General features: G+C 44.2%; 1 protein-coding gene across 2 annotated transcripts in view; it reads left to right on the forward strand.

Moving 5' to 3' along the window:
• Positions 1-7,798: 7,798 nt before the first annotated feature.
• Positions 7,799-13,347, forward strand: part of TOP2B (DNA topoisomerase II beta) — a gene marked incomplete at its 5' end in the record, with an annotated part of 67,298 nt that continues 61,749 nt past the window's right edge. For both annotated transcript variants that reach the window (XM_084280401.1, XM_084280402.1), the window contains one exon: positions 7,799-7,864. In XM_084280401.1, the coding sequence (XP_084136527.1) occupies positions 7,799-7,864 (66 nt within the window). The remainder of the gene's footprint in view (positions 7,865-13,347) is intronic.

Consider the following 13,347-nt stretch of genomic DNA (forward strand, 5'->3'; position numbering starts at 1 on the left):
AATACACATGTGCCATAGCAAAGTGCTGCCTAGGTAATTCCTGAGTAGTCAAACACATTGTTCTGACTAATACTGAAAGCTGTTGCAGCTGCAACTGCTGCTACCTCTACCAACGGTGGCTACATAGTGAGCAAGATGTGTATAAGAGCCACTGATCTGGATGTTTTTACTTCAACTAAAGACTGAGGTAATGTGTTCTTACTTTTCTTTAAGAAAAACAAGAGGGCATTAAGGAGCATGAAGAATCTACAGAGGTAAATGACTGCAGTATAAAGTAGGTAATGGAAAGAGAAAAGAAGTGTTGTTGGGTAAAAATAGATCAGGAGACCATAACCTGAACATAAAAACATATTTAACTTGTTGCACTTGGTATTTTATTTACCCATCCTCCTAATAAATATGGCAAGAATAAAATGCTAAGCAGAAACACCGCTATTAAAACAAATAACTGAGGACAGCTGCATGGTATCTTGGAGAGAAGCATTCAAGGCCCAGAAATACCAAAGTTAATGAAGCAGCTCTCAGTGACCACTTTTAAACACTGCTAGTCTGATCTTCCAAGCTGTTGAATTACACAACTCCTGTTGAAATAAATAGGAACTGCTGGTGCTGAGCTCTGTCACAAATTAGGCCACCTGAGAAACTGCTGGATAGCTGATCTGAAACAAGTAATTGTTAGGGAATTTTAAGTTCAGGTAATGCTTATGTTTAAGACTAAGTCAGTGGCTGAGTCTTGTGTTCAGCCATATAACCCACTTTCCTTTTTTTGTTTTGTTTTGCTTTTGTTTTGTTGGGTTTTTTTAATTCAAGTATACATCTGCTTTTTGTAATCACAGAGACTTCTGTAAAAGATTTTATCAAAACCTGAAGAATTGTCTACTGACATAGGTAATCTGAAACAATGCATTTGAGCAAATGGAATTTTAGTAAACAAGTTGCTGGCAAGATAAACAACTCAAGTCAGCTAGAAAAGAATATTCACAAATGCAATATTATTGTATAAACTTCCTCTTCTAAACTGCTTTGTAATTGTCAGAAGCACTCAGTAAGCACATTCCCTGTGCTGTGGGCTATAAAACAGTAATTCAAATTTTAGGACATCTCATCCAAAATGAAAAACATCATGGTCTAGTGATTCAAAGCACTGAGCCAGTATAAACTCAAGCTGCCAGTACAAATTTGCTCAAAGGGGTTGTTTGGTAATTTGTTGGATAGGTACCGTCAAACTGTCTGACTGTAGTTCTGCTATTCTGTGTCTGACCAGAACCTTCATAGTTAGCCCAGACTTTTCTTGTCTTTTCTTGTCCTTCTCATCTTTCCCACTTTCTGTGGTCGGATGCAGTGTTCATTGATGTCCTCCTCACATGTGTACCCCCAAGCCCTCTCTAAGCTGGATGTCCACAGGATGTTCACGCAACTCCTTTTGCTGATCTTTGCCTCAGATCTTCAGTTATCCAAATATTCCAAAATTTGTGGCCTCTTTCTCCCTTTGGTCTCAGCATAAGCTATGTGAGTTCATTGGCCATATTGTAATGACATGCTCTGCTTCAGTGGTTCCAAGTGGAGGCTGTACCATCTGCCTCTCTCGGGTCTTCCCTGGTAACTCATCTTCTTGGATTACCACAGGAACCACACAACTGAATTTTGAGAAAGGAAATGCAAAGGCATATCCTCACATAGTGGTCGTTAATTCCAGTCAAAACTGGTGGTAAAATGAAGCTGCGTGGAAAAGTTTGTCCTCTCTATTTCCCCTCCAGTAGTTACTAATCATTTATCAAAACAGACATAATGTGTCAGAGGTGACTGAATTTTACCTCAAGAGTGCAAAGTACCATCTCTTTAACATTTCCCAGAATAGTGATGCTTCTCTGTTGGCTGCATCATCATCACTGTTCTCCGCAGGTTCAACTTGTCCACACATGCCTTATACAGCAACAGCGCCTTTGCCTTCCTGTCATGCCAGAAAGGAGTAGACATTAATTTCTACTCTTGTGAAGCAGTATTGATACTCAGTCTGGATCCATCGTAGATTTCTGTGTGGAAGGCTGGAGAAATACACTGGTAATTGGGACCTTCAATGAATAAGACCCATACTGGGTAAAAATTAATCACTTCTTGCGTTTTCTTGTCCAAACTGTTGTGGGTGAACTTCTAGGAACAAAACTACATGGCTTAGCCAGAAAGATACTCCCCTTTGGCAGACGAGAAGGGACAGGAGGAAAGGGGTATATGTTTAACCCACAGAAAAAGCTACGTGAATGAGGAAAGCCTTGCATGCTTCACTGTGTTCATCACTCCGAGGGACTTTCTGAATGGCATGTTTTCTCCCAAACCTTGCTGGCTGTTTGCATTCTCCATGCTAATTAACAATGCCATAGTGCAGTTGATGATTCCCAGCCTCCAAATGACTGCAGCAGTTTGCCTCTCAACTCAGTATATCTTTACTGATGGCCGTTTCTATGCCATGTATGTTCAGCACAGATCTCAAAAAACATTGCCTTCTCTATTCTACATGTTTCTTTCTGTTGACATTGCCTCCCAAGCATTTGCAGCTCTCCCCACCACCAACTCTTTTAAAAACCCTCAGATGTTAATAGCATGGATGTTGATTATTCATATTGAGAATTCCTCCCAGCAGGGCCAGGTCGACCTCCTTTGCTTCATTTCTGCATACACCTTCTCTTGCTATATGTGGCTGCTGCACAAGAAAGCTTTCTGCTAGACCAAGAATTTCAGTATAAATATATTTCATTTCAGTGACCAGCTCCTACCATAGCAACAACTGCTTCTGCTGCTCAGCAAAAGCGCATCAGTTTAAGACTGAGAGTGAAGAGACTAGATGGACCAGGATACTAAGCATTTCTAGTCACAGATAAATATTTCATGTTAACAAGTGACACAACTTCCCTGGTCTGTGGGAGAGCCAGGGCAGTCCAGGGGAGGGGCCAAGCGAGTGGGCGTGATGGTCCCTAACACTCTCCTGTTGTGGGGGAGATGAGGCAGGCCAGAAGAAAGGTGGGTTTGCATCGGTTCCAGCCATGTGGGGTGTGCAGTCCTGGTGTGGGGCCCCAGGGCCCCCAGCTGTTAACCCTGGGGCTGCTGCTGGACCTCTTCCCCATCAACACCAGCCCCCTCAGCAGCACTTATAGCCTCACCCGCTGGGAAGTTCTCCATGCCTTGCTAATGGCAAAGCAATTAACAGGTTAGTTGCAGGAGAGTAATTGTAGGGTCAACAGAGTTTAACTAATGCAAACCATACACCACACTGCCATGGTGTGCCATGTTGTTCCTGGAGAGCTAAGGTGGCTACAGCAGCCTGACAGTGACCTGGAGCAGTCTGACCTCACGCTGACAAACATGCCAAGGATACATCAGGCAGATGGGCCCAAGTTCTGGGTGCAGTTCAGATGAGAGTGCCAGGCAGTACAGACAGTGTACACCCACAGAAAAGCACCAGCGTGTGCTCTCAGTAGTTCAGCGAAGTTGTGTGAAATACAGTTGTGTAAATATGCATCACCTGGCTAAATCTATACGATTAGATGATCCAGCAATGGGTAGACTTTTCTTAAATACCTTGGAACCATGGCCTGAAATTCATTCACAATCCAGGCAGTACAGGTATGTTGAAAACTGTTGTCTTGTACTACCACAGTCCTATGCAATAATTTGATCCATTGTTTCATAATTATGTCAATGAACAATGATTTTTTTAATGTGGTGTGATATGGAAATTACTTTTTTGCAAATGTAAATATGATAGTAGAATCTACAATGTTTGTTTATACTATATTACAACTATATACAATGTGGAATGTATAGTGTAATGGGTATCAACTTAATTTCATAAAATTTTAGAACAAAATTGCAAATTACACTTTTTCCTGTGTAGTTTGCAAAGAACAGAGCTGTGATCAGTCATGTAGGTAAGCAGTTGTACCTGAGTTTGTTCTCAGAGTAGATGAACGTAAACAGTTTCACAGACAGGCAATTTTTATGCCCTTTTTAGTCTGATTCTAGAAAAGCCATAGAGAAAAGGTATTATTAAACAGCAAGTAAACTAGAATGGAAGCAGGAAATAACAATAGATGGGAAGTGTATGTACACTAAGTATAGAAATACTGAAAGATCATACATACATCTGTCTTACTGCTAAAATAATTAAACACAAAGTAATGCTATGATAAATAGTTCGCTTGCTAAAAGCAGTAGTGAAACTGGTTTAAGTAGACTATTGTTTTGAAAATCTGTAGGGTGCTTCTATTTATATTATGGTTTCCAGCTATGAGAACAAGTAAGCCTCCAGTGAACTGAAATAGGAATTTTGTGTACATTATCTCAAGGGGATTATAAATTTTAAATGTCACACAGTAAGTGTAAAGTATTTGACATAAACTGGTAGTGCACTATTGGGGCAGGTGGCATCCGGCAAATAAATCCCACTCCTATCCAAATGTTCCGGTGCGTAAATTCGATTCATGCTTAAAACTAATTCTGTGTTTGTTTTAGCAGGGATCACTTGAAATGTGACGAGCAGCCTCTTTCACTACTTCACCTCTGAACTCCACGGAGGCCGCTGCTCGTAGTCTCATAAGAACTTTGTCACACAATCCTACGTGGATAGGAATGAAAGCACTCAACACACACATATGTATTAAGGATAAAACCAGTACAAATGGTAAGCCAGTAACAGGCTGTGCAGGTAGTGTAGTGTATGAGGAGAATTAAATGAAAAGCAACTCGCACAAAGTGATTTCAAAGACTAAAGAAAATGCTTGGAGGAACGCCAGCCTTTCCTCCTATATTTACTCCAACCTAACATAGACTGAACATGTCTGACCATGCACATGCAAAGATCAGCAACTGCCAAGAAGAAAGAGACTCCATCTTTCTGTAACGTGTATAGGATTGTCAGTCTGCAAGCTAGATTGCTATCTGCTCCTTGGCTCGGGCTAAATGAATGCAAAGGGCATACTTCCCACACTAAGAGCAGACTATTTACGAAACAGCTGGAGCTAATGAGAGAGTAGTATGCTCATGTTTGTGAGGACTTCTCTTTCTTCTGTATCCATTAATGGTTCTTTACCAGTGGAAAAAAAAAACTGAACAGATGTACTCATGCTCTTTTCTCTGGTCCTTCTGATACTCATTCTAGGAGCCCTGGCTCACTATACATCATTAATTTTACAGGTCCTACATATGAATTGGAAAGTTAAGGAAAAAAACCCCAAACCACCCCGCAACAAAACCCAACCACCTTCTAATCAGAAAGATCAAAACTCTAAAGCACTAGGTAGAGCCCTCCAAGTCTTACAACTGTCTTGTTCTGCAATAAACGCTCTTTCTTATCTTGCCCAAAGTAGAAGAAAACAGCCTACAGCTCAGAGGTACTTGTAGCTGCAATAAAACTGGGCTGGAACAGATAACTTACTGTCCCTTCTAGGCAGATGCCATTATTTTCCATAATCCCTGTGCAGCACTTAGATATTAGTTTAATAGGTTCCTTAGAAGCTGGCAGAGAGAAATTATGCTAAATAAGCAATATTTACTAGAAATTCTTCTGATCCTTCCCTTGAGGTATAATTGAACATTACAACTGACTCCTCAAAGGCAGTTGCTCCATTTCCAATCCTTTTACTTCTTAGGAAAGGCATTTTGCAAAAGGAAAAACCTTTAAATTATTACTATTCAGTTGAAATTATTCTCTTCAGATACCAATTTGTCTACTACCTCAGATGCAGTGCTCCCACTAATCCCTCCTTTTGTGGCTCTACATTGGGAATAATTCAAGGAGCGGAACAGGCTGGACTGGGTAGGTCTTTTGCATTTCATAGAGCAAAATTAAAGTCAGTAATTGAGAAGCTGCATGTCAGGAAACATTTTTTATAAGCTTATTTTAAATAAATCTATGTATTTATGGTCATATATATATATATATTCCTTCTGATAGGAAGTATCTTAAAAGTGTAAACATTTTTACGTGCTCATACCTAACGTAACACACACCTCAGGCTCCACAGACACACCATTCAGGCCTAGGAAGTAGATGCCAAGTTACACCATGGGAATTTTTATTTGTTTTAAACAGCACATGCTTTAGAATAGGGTTGCACGCTGCGTACAGTACAGGGTGCTTTATTGTGTGACCCTGTGAAAGAAGACTTGACGTGGGGATGCCCAAAAAGCATCCCTAGTCGTAGCAGAATAAAGTTAGGTGAGAGATCTGAGAGAAAGAACCCCCTGGGGCCGACTGCCGCGGTCCAGGAGAGGGCAGCGGTTATAAACGCTCTCCTGCCTGGAGCACCACGGCTTTCATCCTCCTCAGGCTGCCGCAGGGTGCAGCGGCAGCCGCGGCGGTGCCGGCGCTGGGGGAAAGGGCGTAGCTGAGCACAGTACCCCCCAAACGCCCGTCCGGCCCACCGCACCACCTCGTCTCCGCGCACGAATGGCAGCGTCCACCTTAAAGACCTGGAGAAAGGGGCGGCCGCCAACCCCGAGCGCTCGCCTCCCAATGCCTTTCCCTGCGGAGGCAGGTTCTTCGCGGGAAAGCGAGGCCGCCCCTTCCCCGCGGAGGCAGAGCGGGAAGGGCAGCCGGGTTACCCCTCACACCGCCGCTCCGCTCCCCCCCGCCTCCAGCTGTTAATACGGCCCCTCGCCCGCGGCAGCGCCCCCGCGCGGAGGCACGGCTCCTTCCCTGTTGCCACCCGCAGTGACGTCTCACGCGGCCGCGGCCTCTCCTTCCGCTTCTCTTATTGGCCGGCTCCCCTCGCAGCCTGCCCGCCTCCGGTACGTGATTGGCGGGTCGACTCAGGGACAGGACGCGGGGGGAGGGGAGGGCAGCCCGAGCCGGCCGCGTTCGGAGGCGGCCGTGACGCGGATGCCGGACGGGGGCAGCGCACTTATTGTCTGAGCGCGGGGTCCCGACGATTGCGGTTCAAGGGGTGGGGAGGAGACGGGGGAGCGGCACCGGGCACCGGGCCGGGGCGGAAAGAGGAGGGGAGTAGGGCCGGGCCAGCTCCGGCTGTCGGCGCGTGCGTGCGTGTGTGAGGGAAGCGGCGGGGAGGCGGAGGCTGCGCCGGGCACTCGCGTGCGGGTGCGCGCGCGCGCGGGGAGAGAAGGCGGGGGAGGGGACGAGGGGGAAGATTTTATTATTAATCTGTTTTCCGGGCCTTTGTGGCTGCGGGGGGGGAGGGCTCGGGGGCGAGGAGGAGAGCGGGAGGGAGGCAGCGCTACGGCGGAGGCAGCGGCGGCTGTTGTTGGCGGCGTCGTCGTCGTCGCTGCCGCTGTGAGGTAAAGGGACCGGCAGTCCCTTTAAACTAGCGAGAGCCGCAGGCCCGGCCGGGCCCGCCCGCTCGCTGCCTCCCGGCCTCGAGTTTGAGCGCGGGCGGCGGAAAGGCGCTTTTGTGCGGGCGGCGCGGCCCCTCGGCTGCCCTTCCTTCCTCGGCCCTTCTCCGCCGGGCGCGTTCCTTCCTTGGCGGGGCTTGGCGGGCGGCCGCTGGAGCCCTCGCGTCCCCTCGGCGAGTTATTTTCCTTCGTCTCGGCTGCGCTCCCCAGCATGAACTAGCAGCCGGGCCGAAGGGGTGGAGGAGCTCTGGGCGTCGGGGTGCCTGCGTGTGAGAGAGCGGGCGAAGGAAGGGCTGCGGGGACTCCCGGGCCCGCGCGTCGCCTGAGGGGCCGGCGCGGAGCGCGAAGGGCGGGCGCGCCGTGCTGCGCTGCGCTGAGCTGAGCTGCGAGCCTCGGTGTCGGCCCTCTCGGCTGCCTCCCTGCGCCTTCGCTTCGGCTGAGGAGAGACGGGCAGAAAATGGCAAAGTCTGGAGGAGGAGGCGGCGGCGGTGGCGGCGGCGGCAGCGGGGGACTGACTTGGGTGGTAAGTTGTTGGGTTGCGTTTTTGTTGTTTGTGGGGTTTTTGGTGTGTGGTTTTCTTTTTTTTTTTTCCGTTATTTCTTCCTTTTTGCGTCCCTTGTGCGTGTGGAAAGAGCGCGGGTTGGCTTTTGAACGAGGAAGAAAGTGGCGGCTGGCGTGAAAAGGGAAGCGCTGTAGAGCCCCGTGTTAGGGGCCCGGGGCGCAGGGAGGAGGGAGAAGACAGACTGGGTTTGGGGTGGGCGGTAGCGGGAGGGGAGCTTGGTGTCGTGGGGGGCTCCTCGGTGTGCTCGGGACGGTAAGTAAAAGGTCAGTCTGTGAGCGAACAGGTAGGAAGGAGCCTCCTGTCATGGGGCGAGTGGGTGGGTGGATCGGGCTGTGTTGAAGTCGCTGTCCTTCAAGGTGAGGTGCGGGCTGTGTGTTGTCCCGTGAAAGTATCAGCAGTTACTGCCCCTTGATGATAGAGCAAGGCGTTTGCGGGCTACTAAAGGGGATGTACACTGATCCCAGCTTCCTTCCCAACTGTCTGAAACTAAGACCTGAAGTTCTTAAGTTTCAGAGATGGGAAAGAAGGAGAAGGAGGAGGAGGCTTTCAGCAGTGCTCAGGGTGCTGGAGCTGTGTGCTTGCTACTGTATCTTGGAATTACAACTTTCAGATGATAAAGTTTAACTCTGAAATGGGGCCAAGAAAGTTTTCATGGATTGGTCAGAAGGAATGATTTGAGAGCATGCAGGTGGTAGCCGACGCTAGAACTGGTGAATTATTTTGAACCTTTTTTAAATCCTTTGAGATTATTAGTCCAGACTCACAATGCAGAGGGGATGCTGTCCTTGTCTGTAGGAATAGGGGATGCTTTCTGGCTCTGGTAGGACCCGAGGAAGGAGGAGCAAAGATGACCTGAAGAGGTCTAGTTCAGCCAATCAATAACTTCCCCGCATTTCTCTTGCACGGTGTAGTGTTCACAAGAAGATGATGACTTCGGTGTTTAAGCAAAAGACAGTGTATCTTGATAGATTGAGGATGAGGTAGCTACATCTTTAGTAAGATGCATATGCTTTACAGAGTTAGGAATTTTTAAGAAGTCATGTTAAAGAGATTAATTTGCAAACTTCTGTTGTCTCTTTGCGTCTTTGAGCTGATGGAAAAGAATGTGAATAGCATTATTGGAGTGAACAAATTCTGTTCTGATGGTGGTCTGTTTTTGTGGCTCTAATTACTGCATTTTATGTTGGTAACTCTCTTTTTCATCTTAAGCTGGCAACGTGGAAAGGTATATTAAAAATGAGCAAGCTTCTGGGTGTGCCACTTGAAATTAAACAGTTTTGATATGGGAACAGCCTAAGTAGAAAAGCTAAAATTGCTCTCCTTTCCTGCCTGTGATCTTTATCAACTGTGGTCTTTGGATAGCGCTTCAGAATTAAGATTTTTACAGGCTAGGTTGGACCAAGTAATTGAAAGTGTTACAGCTCAAATAGAAAATGTCAGAATGAAGTGTGACAATCACTGAGTAGGCATTTTTAATATAACATGTTCTTAAGTATAATGGGGATGAAAGTATGGTGAGTCAACAGTTTCCTACAACTGGAAGTAATAAAACTTTTCAGTTTCTAAAAGTAATGCAAATTTAAGTATTTTTGTAATCTCAGAGTAGTTGCAGGAAAATAACTAGATTTTAGTTAAAATTGTGTTTTGGGGGGTTTGTTTGTTTCTTTTTCCAGAAAACAGTAGGATGTTTTTTCTTTCTTCCATGTGCATCTGAAATGCTGAAGATAGGACTTCTGAGCCAGTTCCTAAAGCAAAACATGTTCCACGTCAGCTGTATAACACTGGCATACAAAAGAGTAATACTGTTGTGGCACCGAAATGGATGGGGCAGGGGCTAGTTAATGCTTCGGTGTGCCAGGCCAAAAAAATGGTGGTTCAAGAGTAGCTATCATATCCTGGCCTTGAGGATGAGAGGTGCAGAGCTAGGGATGATGATATCTTTAGCTGTCTGGCTTTAATCTGCTAGCTGTGTATCTGCTGGATATGCAGGTATTGGTTATAAGTTGTTACAAAATTACCTTAATTTTCTTTAAAGCTTTTTTTTTTTTAAATCAGTGTATTAAAACCACTAGGGTGTTTACTTTCTGAGCAATGCATTTTGTATTGTTAGTGGTTTCTTTTTAAGACCATGAGTTAAACAATTGAAGTGTAACAGAAGTAAATTTTTAAAGATGAGGAAATATTTAAAATTTAGTTTGAAATGTAAATTAACATCCCATTAGTACATCCCATATATATATATAGATATGATGTGGTGCTTGCATTTTAGTAAAGGGTTGTATGTGTTCAGTTGTGATGTAAATGGCATGCTTGTTCATCTGTTCAGCTAACTAGGAAAGAATTAGATGCAGTTATAAAAAAGGAAGGGTGCTTCATGTGGTACAGAACTTACCTTAGAGTGAATTTCATAATGAAAATGTCAGGCAAGCATCAGGTGATACCTTTAAAGGCAAGATGAACTAAATGTTCATGGGAACGAACAGCAAGTCATCAGTGTTTTAACTACCTGTAACAACTGTAACTAGCAATGGTTAGCTGGTAAGTAGGCAGAATTAACGGTAATGGAGACAAGTGAGAGTGTATCAACTGCAAATGTTTATTGGGAAAATAATTTAGCATGATGTAACTGAAAATAAACCAAGATCACCTCTGATTTATCAAATACACTATTTATTTTTTGAGGACCACTTTTTTTGTCTGGTTGCTTCTTTTTATCAATTTGCAGCTCCCCACTGAAATAGTTGGTAGAAGTTTTGACCAGAAGATCGATAATTACCGTTGGTGGATGATTTCCAAGGATCACCCACAAAAGTATCAACTTGTATTAAGAGTTAGTTAAAAAAAAAATATATATTTCTGTGTTTTTCATTGGTGAAATACAATGGCATTTTCAAATACTAAAAAATATTAGTTTGAACAAATGAACCTTTTTGTGTGGTTAGGGGCTGCAGGAATTGACCTGTCAAAGTTTTTGGTTAGTTTTCTTTTGTAGTAAATACACCTGTGTACTGAAGGTAAAGACATTACAAGTAGCACTGTGAAGTGTGTTGGTTCTGATGGAAAAACAATAGAGCTATTGAAGAGTTTTTCAATCATGCAGTACTTCCTCAGGTAGTTCTGTCAGTGTTTTGAAGGTTTTCCTCTCTCCACCCTTGAGTTACACAAGCCTAATAGATGAAAGCTGAGACTGCTGATAATAATTTAAGACTTCGAACACCACTTCCCATTTTCCTGCTATTTGCGAAAGGGATAGATTTCAGTTCTAGGAAATCCTAACTCCTGTGATTCTAGCTTAAAGTAAATATATGATGAAGTGTTAATGTGACTTTGCTTTTAAAAAATATAATGAATATCACTCTGTGTGCTCCTTGAATGGAGCAGAATGGAAATAATGTGTGTATTTGGTTTATACTTGTTCATACTTAGTTTGAATAAACACTGCGGCTGTATATTGACAAATGAAAAGATAGCAGCCTTTCAAATAATCTAAGTTCAGCTATTAGCATTTCTCAGCAGTTTCAAAGTTTACCTTGAAAATAACTTTTAACTTAAATGTTGTTTTTTAAAAATGACATTATGTAATAGAGAAGGTGAGATAATAACCTCTAGAGAAAAACTAAATGAAACAAAAAATCCAAACAACAAAGAAAGTCCTCCCAAATAAAATAAGAGACAGACAAAGTCCCAAACTAACAAAAGGGTTACTTCTGTTAAAGGGACTTTGTCTGTCTCTTATCATTTTATTTGATGTCTTCTGTACTGCATATCTGCTCACTGTTGCTGTATGCTCAGCTTCATCCATTACTGTGTTTGGGAGCAGGGGCATTTGGGCAGTGCAAGACAGGAGTTCCCTCCTGTCAGTATAGTGCTTGGAGGAAAAGTGTCAGGATACTACAGGGTGCCCAAGAATTGTAGTATGCTACTGTCTGTTGTGAGTCTGTTCCTGTAAACTGGCAGGTTTCTGCTGGCCTGAAGTACAAACAGTTTAGCAAATATGACTGGTAATATTAAATTCTAATCAAATCTTCACTTTTTTAAAAATAAGCATATATTCCTAGAGGTGAACCAAGTTTAAATAGTTCTTCTTTATTTATTACTGTTTATTGCCAGTTTTATTAGTTTCAAAAGCAAGACCATGTGATTGATGTTAGTACCCCTAAATCCTCTGTTTAGGTGTCTTTCTAGACTCAAGTTAAAGCTCAGAATTAGCTTTCTGTTCTTTCAAGTTCTTGATCAGGCCTTCTGTTTCTTTGCCTGGAGCTGGTCTTTAGAACACAGTTGTTTTGTCTGTAACAACTGTTACATACTACTGTTAGGTGTTGTCTTATCTTTCCTCTGCTATGTTGTGGTGTCTGTCGTGGGGGAAGGGAGGTCTTACACTGTTGCCAACCCTGGTTTTAATGCTCCTCTGGCTTTTTCGGCTTTTTCTAAGCATTTACCTTGTCTTTTCCAATTGTGTTGATCATATAGCATGTGCCCCATGTGCTATCCCCTTATTGTGTGGGTTTTTTGGTTTGGGTTTTTTTGTTCTTGTTTGTTCTTTTCACTGTTACACAACAGAAGATAGGTCAGATTTGAAATAGGTGCCCGAGTATGTTACTATTTACTTTTATTAAACATAATGCATTTTGTTGAGGAGATGCAGCATTCCCTCTGGATCTTGTTGGATTTCTGATTCTGGTGTCCTTAAGGAAGTAATGTTGCAAAGAGGTGTGATGACTTTCCTGAATACTCTACTGCTAGAGGGAAATGCTTGTGGCTCAATCTGATGAGTCAGACACAATAGTTCTGAAGGCAAAAGAAAGTTGTTACCTCATATCCTCCATGCCACCATCCAGTGGAAATCCTTCTGTTGTCTTCTTACTGGTCCAGTCTTCTTGTTAGAGAGCTGAACAATTCAGAATCAAAGAAGTGGTAGACATGATACAAGGTAGAGGCTTGGTGATGGAACAAGATTGAGGCTTGCCTCTCTGACTGCAACTGGGATGGTCTTGCAGCTTAATCACATGCGTTTTCACCCTGTGTGTTCTGAGCCAGGGAGGAAAACTTGTTCTAGTTCAGGTGAAAGAATGATGAATGGGGTTCAAATTGCATTGAACTTGTAGTTTTGTGTAGCTGTGCTGCTGAGACGGTTTTTGTAAGCAGCAGTTACAGGTTTGTTTAGAGCCTAACTATAAACAACAAGCAATTCAAGGCCAAAGTTGCTGCCCGAGAGATAGTCAAGCGCCTCTGAGAGTCACATGTAGGAGAAAACAACCCAGAAGCAGCTGCATTTTGCCACTGGAGAAGGGAGCAAGAAGATGTAATGAGCTGTGCAGACACCAAGGCTTGGAAAGGGCGGGGGAGGAGGCGCCCCAGGTGCCAGAGAGATAGACGGCCCTTGCCCCCCGTGGAGAAACCCGTGGAAAAGGCCAAGACCCCACCTGCAGCCCATGGAGGGGCTC

The sequence above is a fragment of the Gallinula chloropus genome (assembly GCF_964237585.1).
Source record: "Gallinula chloropus genome assembly, chromosome: 2".
Taxonomy (NCBI): Eukaryota; Metazoa; Chordata; class Aves; order Gruiformes; family Rallidae; genus Gallinula; species Gallinula chloropus.